This window comes from Saccostrea cucullata, unplaced genomic scaffold (assembly GCF_032062105.1).
Source record: "Saccostrea cucullata isolate Sc308-1 unplaced genomic scaffold, CSIRO_AGI_Scuc_v1 ctg262, whole genome shotgun sequence".
Lineage (NCBI taxonomy): Eukaryota > Metazoa > Mollusca > Bivalvia > Ostreida > Ostreidae > Saccostrea > Saccostrea cuccullata.
In genome coordinates this window covers 45,999-55,837 of record NW_026925668.1, presented here as the reverse complement: position 1 = coordinate 55,837, position 9,839 = coordinate 45,999, and the positions used below count along the sequence as shown (strand labels likewise).

At 34.6% G+C, this 9,839-nt stretch overlaps 1 protein-coding gene across 1 annotated transcript; it reads right to left on the bottom strand.

Moving 5' to 3' along the window:
* Positions 1–237: 237 nt before the first annotated feature.
* Positions 238–9,586, bottom strand: LOC134269567 (tRNA modification GTPase GTPBP3, mitochondrial-like). Its single transcript, XM_062751769.1, has 9 exons — positions 9,357–9,586; positions 7,905–8,144; positions 6,660–6,795; positions 6,007–6,160; positions 5,625–5,697; positions 5,067–5,210; positions 4,047–4,212; positions 1,551–1,955; positions 238–537 (listed from the first exon to the last, which is right to left on the bottom strand). Exons 1-9 carry the CDS (start codon positions 9,463–9,465, stop codon positions 303–305), a joined length of 1,662 nt encoding a protein of 553 aa, XP_062607753.1. The 5' UTR covers positions 9,466–9,586; the 3' UTR covers positions 238–302.
* Between the last annotated feature and the right edge of the window lie 253 nt (positions 9,587–9,839).

Here is a 9,839-nt window from a genome sequence, read left to right as displayed (position 1 = left end):
CATTCATGCAAACAATTTGACTGCTTGATGTCCAGGAGTAAAGAAGAAGATTTTTAAAGACTGCATTAATTTTAGTGGTTTTGGCCCCACCCCTCAGGCCCCCAGGGGGGCAGGGGCCATGAAATTCAAAATTTTTGTTCCCCTTCATCCATAGATGCTTTATACCATATTTGGTTGAAATTGGTTCAGTGGTTCCTCAGAAGAAGCTAAAAATGTTCAAAAGTTTAATACCGGCGTACGATGGTTTACTCAGGTGACCTAAAAAAATACATGTGCGTATACTAGCTTCAACATAAAAATCATTATTTCCCAATACAAAAATCCTGAAAAACAATATCTAGAATATCTTCTGAGGTGATTTTTCCTGTAATTTTTCCAATGTCGTACAGAACCTTCCTCAAACTTTGGGCAGCTAATACAACATCACCAAGATCCATGTAATGTTTGTAGTTATGGAGATGACCTTGACACTTCTGTAGGTGTAATCGATACCTGGCCTGTGTCAGACTGGGATTTCCTGACCGTGGATTTCCACACCTACAAGTAAAAATAAGGTTGCAGTTACAGACCCCGTGATTTAGTTATTTGTCTTTTGATGTAAAAATCAAAACGAGGTTAAAATTGTTGTAATGTGCAGTTAAGAACTTTAAATGTTACTTGTTTTAAAACTAGCAATAATTTTGATTCAGAGAGTACAGGGAAGCCACACGATGGTGCCAAAGTTGAACATTTTACCGATTTCCTTACTTCTGATGGAATTTCATCAATTTGAGATACTTTTCACCACGGGAAACATAATGCACAAGCTTGCCTATCTGAAATTTTTATACACAAGAAGTATCTGATACTAGTGCATTAAATATTTTAATTTGGTAGGTAGACAAGCTTGTGCTCTGTGTTTTCTGAAACATATTGTTTTATAAAATTGATGAAAATTTGAATAAAAATTATATAATTTGGAAATCAACATATATTGTGACCTTTGTTTACTCTATGAATTAAAATCAATAATCATTTAAGTAAAAGAGATGGCAACAGGTTTGAAATGATGAGTTATTGCATCGCTCCTGAAGAGACACCATAAATCAGGGGCCAAATTCCTTGTTCTCATGCCAAAATGTTCTCGAGAAGATTTTGAGATATTTAATTCCCATGAAAAATTCCCATTGACAATACATTTTTTGAAAAATATAACTTCATAACTTTCAGAACTGAATAATGTCTTCTCTCAGAGTTGGTGTTCATCGTTGTCTTACCCACCTTTATTCTTTCCAGATTTTAAAAACTTTTTCTTATGAATTCAAAAGTAAAACTGCTTTTTTTGCCAACTTTTGGTAAAAATTGGTCCAGTGGTTTGAAAAGAAGTTTCAAATGTGAAAAGTTCACAAAATAATGGGAGGATAGACAGAGGGATAGCTATATGACATACATCAGTGATCATGCAGAAAAGCTCTTTTGAGCTATTGAACTTTCAGCTCAGCTATAAATTCTTGAAAATTATTAGATGGCCACTAAAGCTAATTTTGTAAAAAGCAAATTAAAATATTTACATTATACTTAATTTTTGTTGTAGTACTTTCAGGAATTCTTCCACACCCCTTCCTGATGTACATGAAATAAAGCACACTGCAAACTGTTCATTGTTTTGTAGAAAGTCTTCTAACGATGACAGGTCTGAATCCAGCAACAAGTCACATTTGTTCAAAACCAATAATACATCACTACCAAAGGGAGAGAATTCCTGATAAATCTGCAGTTTGCTGTTATTTGAGACACTCTTTAAATCTGTAGATGTGTTATTTGTAGAACAGCTTTTGAACTTTGTCAATGAATCTGATAAAAGTCCTAAATCTTTTAAATAGTCTGTTATAATATCCTGAATTGGTGTTGATTTGGAAAGTTTACAGAGATCTGCTGCCTCAAGAACAAGAATCTTCAGATCCGCTTGTTCTGCTCTGGGTAAGAAAAAAGATATTAAAATGAATAACTGACTGAAAATTAATGTCATAAACATAAGTCATCAAATAAATAATGTGCTACAATTAATTGTAGAGTATAAGTAGAATTTTCAGCGATTTTGGCAATTTGTTAAAATTGGTATTTTTTTTATTTCAGTCAGAAGTAATTTTAGCGATTTTGTAATGCCTTGTAAGATAACAGTAACCTCAAGTAACCTTTTAATTTTTATGGACATGCGTGAAAGGTGGACAAAAATAGAAGAGAGAAATTTTGGTTTTAATTGTCATATTTCAAGAGGAGAAAAGGGAAAAGAGGTACAACTTATAATTGCATTAATAACATTAATAGATCTTTAAACTCCTGTATGGTAGAAAATATAATGTGAGTTAAACAAAATAGCAATAAAAAAGTTGTACATTTACGAAAGGGCAGAGTAAACTTGTTCTACAAGTCAGGTACAGTTAATTCTCGATAAACCGCCACCTTTTGTGATTTAGAAATCATGGCGGTATAACGAATTTGGCGATGAATTGAATTTTCCATCTTTTAGGAGAAAAGACGTAGAGTTATCGTTCTTAGAAATACCATTTAGCGTTTCTATTCTTATTATCACATGTACATGTATATATAAACATATTTCTAAATTTGAAAATATTTCAAGTAATTTTTTTATGTACAATTTCGCTAAAACAAAGTATTCAGTTATGAAATTAAGATAAGTATATGTGTATGTATGTAAATCTGCACGTCTGATATTGAAAAAAAAAATGCTGGGTCGATCGTCATGATATATTGCCTAAAGTACGTAAAATAAGTTCTTGAATAAATTCATTGTTTATGAAATCATTGTTAATGAAACGTTCACAATTTCTGACTTATAATTATTTTTTAAACAACCTTGCATTGTTTTTAAAAACAGAGATCATCAAAATAATATCGTTATCGGCGTACTTTACAACGACCGCTTTCGTGGCGAAGCCTTGACTAAATGATTTTATTAAAAAGAAAACAAAATTATTCTAACAGTTCATGTTAAATTCATTGTTTACTTAATTGCATGTACCTTGATTGGCTTTGCATGCTTTACAACAGGGATAGCGTCAACCAATTAGACGCGCTTCACTGACCACATACACCTGTGGCGGTATTATCGAGATAATTGACACTTAAAAATGGACGTTTGTTGTGAAAACAGGGTGGCGGATGGCGGTATGCGAATTTGGCGTTATAAAGAGAATTTTATATAGCAGGAAAAACGTTCTTGGGAAATCATGGCGGTATTGCGAAAATGGCAAAGAATCGAATGGCGATAATTCGAGAATTGACTGTACTTCTATTATAGTGGCATTTCTAAAAGTGTAAACAATGTCAATGAAACTTTGACCTTATTTGGGAGTGTAAACGAGAAAAAATCTTTAAGAAATCTTTTTCTCAAGAACAGTGGGGCCACAATATGGGATCAAAGTTTTACATAAAATTATATGGGAGAGGATCTCCTGATAAAGAACAGCAAGGATGTAGTACCTCAGGTGCACATTATGGTCCATGGACCTGTTGTTTCATGCAAAACATTTGTTCCTGTAGGTACTTATAATACTGTGAGGTATTAAGATAGAAATAAGCCTATAGACCTACTCCAGTCCTCCCTGTACCTCTGTATTGCTCTGTTGACCCCCTCCTTTTCTATAACATCCTCACTATACATGTACCTCTGTATTGCTCTGTTGACCCCCTCCTTTCCTATAACATCCTCCTACATGTACCTCTGTACAGCTCTGTTGACACCCTTCTTTTCTATAACATCCTCCTACCTCTGTATTGCTCTGTTGACCCCCTCCTTTTCTATAACATCCTCACTATACATGTACCTCTGTATTGCTCTGTTGACCCCCTCCTTTTCTATAACATCCTCCTACCTCTGTATTGCTCTGTTGACCCCCTCCTTTTCTATAACATCCTCACTATACATGTACCTCTGTATTGCTCTGTTGACCCCCTCCTTTTCAATAACATCCTCACTATACATGTACCTCTGTATTGCTCTGTTGACCCCCTCCTTTTCTATAACATCCTCACTATACATGTACCTCTGTATTGCTCTGTTGACCCCCTCCTTTTCTATAACATCCTCCGTGTCTCGGAGTCCCGCAGTGTCACTCAGAAGGACAGGGTATCCCCCCACATTAAGGGCGGTCTCCACCACGTCTCGAGTTGTCCCGGGGATAGGGGACACAATAGCAGCTGGTCTCTGACCTAAAATACAATTTATAATAAATATTTGTATATCAGAGTAGAACTTTTTAATGTTGTTTTCAGATTGTTGAAACTTGTATATGACTATATTGTTGATAAGAGATGTTTGTGAAACACTTATGCCCCCTCCCCCTGGACATACAGTCATGCGAAGAAAATAAATGGTATTAAAGTGCAAATAATTGGATTTTTTCTAAGTCCAAGGGGCATTACTCTTAAAAATTGCTCAACTGTACCCAAAACAAAACCTGACCTAGATATTTTTATGATAAATCTGTATACCAAATTTTATTTCAGTATGTCCAACCTCTGCGAAGAAGATGAACGTAAACTGCAAATAATTGGAATTTTTCTATGTTGAAGGGGCATAACTCTGTCAAAAATTGCTTGATAGTACCCAAAACAATCCAACAGACAATCCCAACCGACTGTCCGACCGACCAAAAGACAGCAGCAAAGCAACATGTCTTCCCTTCTTTGAGGGGGGGGGGGGGGGGGGGGCATGATAAAAACATAACAAAATAGCTATTATTGTATCATGAGATATACCAGTACAAATCAAATGAAATACATGTACACATGTATATGGCTGCAGCAAAAATTCCTCATTCTAAGAGTTTTATTTTCACATACATGTAGTTTATCAATAATCATGAACTGGTACATCACTTATTTATTCTTCATGTGGTACTTGTGGCTATGATTTCTAATTTTAACTCATTTCAAGAGAGAGTGAATCATTGAATGCAAGTTACTTATCTTATTTCATAGTTAAAGAGGGGATGCTCCCCCTATTTTTAGCTTCACCAAAACCTTTACAGCCCCCTATTACTATAAATTTTCTGTCAGCTTACAGATGGTGTTGAGCAGAGTGCTTTTGCCCACATTAGGTTTGCCCACGATAACGACGTGGACCCCATTCCTGAGTCTCTCCCCGCAGCGGTGATCATTCAGATGATTACTTATCTCAGCATTCAGTCTGTCTACTTCAGCAGTCACTTCATGTACAAAATATAAAAACTGTATGTTAACATCAAATTCTGTATATATACAAAACACTCTTCATCAAATAGATAACAGTGACTATCTGCAGTCTATGATAAATAACATGTACATTGTGTACTAAGTTACACTTTATATCACTGTCTGAATCTTTTCTGCAATAATAATAATTAGGCATTTTCACAAAAATTCTTATAACTTAGATTTTAAATTTTACACAACTCTGTACTTTCTTTGTGAAAAAAAAATATACTTAATATAATAGGATTAACCGCAATACAATTAAGTGTATCAGGTAATATTTTTGTGTATATCTTGTGTACTTTTAAGAGGATTGGCACATTTTTGTACTAGTTTTATGGTATTTTGCAAGAAGTTATACTGATTTTTCAGAGATTAATGTCTCTTACCCTCACTAAGAAGATCCTCTTCCAGACTCTCACTCTCAGAAAAATCTATGAAGGCTTCAATATTGGCAGCAGCCTACAAAATCACCACATGGTTTGAGAATTTTCAATTGTATGGTCAAGGTTACTTTTTATTCACTTTCCATTCTAAAGGTGCAACAATTAAGACTATTCTAAAATATTTTTTAAGCAGCAAACCCAGTATTAATGTATTCTTGATTGAAACTTTACACTGAAATTCCATTATTTAACAGAAAATATCTACAGTAGTTGGCCATAATTTAGTTCCCATAATGGCTGCCGATGTTGTATGTTTGGCTAGCTATTGATATGTAAAACTGAAATATCTGTGTAAATGACTGTGACTAAGAATCAGGCAGCCTACTTTCATGACCCTGTCCCTCCATCCTGAGTACAGCTTTCCTAGGTCCCCCTCCATCTGTCTCAGAGCCTGCTTCCTTTGGGCCTCTGTTTCAGCGTGAATTAAATCCCCTAGACCCTCCACTTCAGTAAGATCTAGCTTACCATTCATAAAAGCCCTAAAATCATGTTAAAGCAATTTTAATTTTGGCATTATTAAGGAGGGTGCTGAGATCGCTAAAATTGAATATCACCAAATGTTAATTCGTTTCTTATTGCTTCTTTTAAAATTGCTAAAATTACTGACTTGTATACAGGGAAATTTTCGCTCCCGTTTTATTTTCGTCCCTTTCCCCCTCTCCTTGATCGGCGAATTTTAAACGGGGCGAATTCAAATTACACCTCATAATTTCTTAAACAGAACTATGACTGGGCAAATTTAAAACAGGGCAATTGTTCACAAGTTCAAAAAAGCGAAAATAACCCTGTATACAGTACTTCTTGTTAAAAATTTAACACCATGCAAATCTTTAAGAACAACTCACTAAATATGTGTCTCACTAAAATTTCAACTTATACGGTATGTTCGATAGCTTATTTCAACTGTATTTTCTTTTTAACTGTAATGCAAAATAAAACTACTGGTAACAGGTCCACTCATTCTCCTCAATCACTCACCTTTTTGTAAATTCTCCTGGTTCTGCAGGTCTGTATTTTGAGAGATTCCCCAGACTTGTAACCATAGCAGCAATGACTGCTGAGCCTCCGTGAACTTGGAACTCCACACAGTCTTCTCCGGTAAAACTTTCTGGGGCTAAAATGATTTAATAATGATAAAGGTTGAAAGTAAAAAAAATTATTTTCAATCAGCACCCAAATATGATATGACGACATAACCATGTACAGCAAAAAAAAAATTTTCTGAGAGTAATGCAATAGCAATACTAGTCCCCTACCAGCAAGTGTAATCTGGTTCCGTTGAAAATTGAAAATGCCATTTTTCCATCAAAAATCATTCAAGCAGAATGGAATTCAAACTTGATCTTTAACACATTAAAGTAAAGTCACAAACCAAAAATCAGCTCAATATCTGCAAGTGTTCAGAAAAACAAATGCAGAAAACCAAGTGGGAATTAACAGACAAAAAAAAAAGACAGCAAGTAGGACAGACAATCGCAGAGGAAACCTTTAGTCCCCCCTGATTTCATTGGTAGGGGACTAAACATTTTGTCAAGAGAATGTGCTATCTTAAATTACTAAAGTGCTGAAACAGACAGATAGCTAGACAGAAAGATGGATGGACAGATGTAGATTAAACTAAAAGTCCCCTTCGTTTTCACCTACAGGGGACTAAATTATTTGTAAAGAGAATGTGCTCTCTTACATTACTACCGGAAAAACATTTTGTATAATAGTCCCTTTCTGGTGAAACTGGAGGGGACTATAGGTTTTGTATCTAGCTGTCTGCCCATTTCTCTGTCTGGCTGGTCATCTGTCCCTTCAATAACTTTTGACAGAATTACAACCTTTTCCTTTTCAAGGTTTTTCCACATTTTTTTTTAGACGTTTGCTAATATTAAGCTGAATTTTTTGGTATGTGATTTTACCTAAATGAGTTTGCATTTCATTGCGCTTCAGTGAATTTTGACGGAATTATGGGCAGCATTTTAATTTTTAATGGGAACCAAATTACAATCACCTGTAGGGGATTAGTATTGGGCAATACTTATAGAATGCTTGTTTTATATAAAAAAAAAATGATAAAGAAAAATGCAGTTCAAGCTTTATACAGTGTATTAATTTGTTTTTTACTTGCTTGTTTATCATTTTTTCTTAACTTTTGTGCATTTTAGATTTCTTTCTCCTTCAAAAATGTAATCTAGCTACTACATGTATAACCTCAATTATTCTGTTTGAACTTACAAGGAAACCAAATGACTAGTCCCCTGTCGATTGGTTCCCCCGTCATTGGATCTACTATCCTCCTGAGCTGAGTTTTCCTGGGAGATGGTAGACTCCTCGCTGAGCACATCTGATGGATGGAATCTTTGGCCTGCGGACCTGACACTCTAATAACTGCCACACCACACTTCCCATATCCAGATGACAGAGAAAATATTGTGTCTCCTACTTGTGGTAATGTACTAAGTCTTCTACAACCAACTGTAAATTCAAATCAATATTTATCATATAATTACAATATATATACTTCATACATACTATCTAATTGTAATCACATTGTAACAATTGTACATGTATATACCCCCCTAAGGGCCCTTGATTGGTGAATAAACATATTTTATTCTATTTTCGCTGAAATGATTTAGATAATAAATTTAGCTCCTTTCTTAAGATATAAACATCAATCTCCATCATCACAGATTATTTTATCTTTTATAGGTCTAAATATAGGCTTATAATACATGTATATTGAACATCTGATGCATTTTTTGTGAAAGGAGTTTTTTCCCAATAAATACATCTATAAGTACAACATACATTTACCAGTGATTAAATTTCACAGTTTTAAGATAAATGTACTGGCATCTGCGTACTTTGATTTGTTAGTTCGTAGTTTTGAGATTTTTACAACTTTGTATGAATGATACACAGTTACAAAATTAAGCTAAATTAAGGAGTTTACTAAAAATTGTTAATTATTATTAACAGAATGCAAAACAGTATAATACAAGAAATAATAAAAAGCAAGTGACCAAAATTTTACCAGTACCATAAATCTGAGGCTTTTAATTGTTTACAGTTACTTATGTAGTTCTCTGCAGGTCCAGTCCAAAGACTATTTCTACCTACCTAGCTATTAATAGCTACGTAGCTATATAAACCTACCCAAAGTAGCTATTTTTACCTACTTTCTGCTTTACTTGCATTTTGTGGCCAAACGCAGGAATGGCGCAACATGGTGAGCACTGAATTTCTTGATACAGTGGCATACTGATGATGGATATGACAAAAATTTGGCCAAGAAATGATTACTTCGTATATTATCAATTTTGCATAGAAACTAATGTAAAATTTCTGATTCAGGAAATAATCACTTTTTGGTCAAAATATTGTCTTATTCATCGTTAGTGTGACTGTATCAAAAATTATGGCATTCACCATGTTGCGCCGTTCAGTCATTTGGCCACAAAATGTAGATAATACCAAAAGTAGGTAAAAATAGCTACTTTGGGTAGGTTTACATACCTACGTAGCTATTAATAGCTACATAGGTAGAAATAGTCTTTGGACTGGACCTGCTCTGGTTTGTCTGTCTGTATTTTAACAGTATTTAACAACACTGAACCAGAGAGCTACAGTTCTGCAGAACATGAGATTATTATTTTTTTTTCTGGAACACAACCGCACATGTACCTTGATAAAAAGTTTGCTGACAGCTCCTGGGCTCATTCAGTTTTGACGTTATCGAATCTAATATTCTCACTTTGTATAAAAGATTACGTAAGAAGCGGTATTTTGACATACTAGTAATGGTTATTAATAAAATGGACCTTGAATTTTCATTTTAACCTCTTGTCTAGTCAGTAACTTCGGACACAGGACATGACACCCACACACTGACACAGTCACACTGGACAGTCGAGTCAGTCCGACAGTCTCTAGAGACAAATCCACGTTTTTTTAATCGGAAGTCAGTACTCTTTAGCGAAACAAGGAGACGGGTACACAGAAAAAATATTTCCGGATTGAGTTGTCAACACTATTATATTTATTTGATTCGCAGATATTTTCCATCGCCAATTCATTTTTGAAATCGTGTAGATCTATTTGTGTAGAAAATGTATTAACTTGTGAATGATAGTACTGATTACTAAAACCACCACTGAACCTGAATCA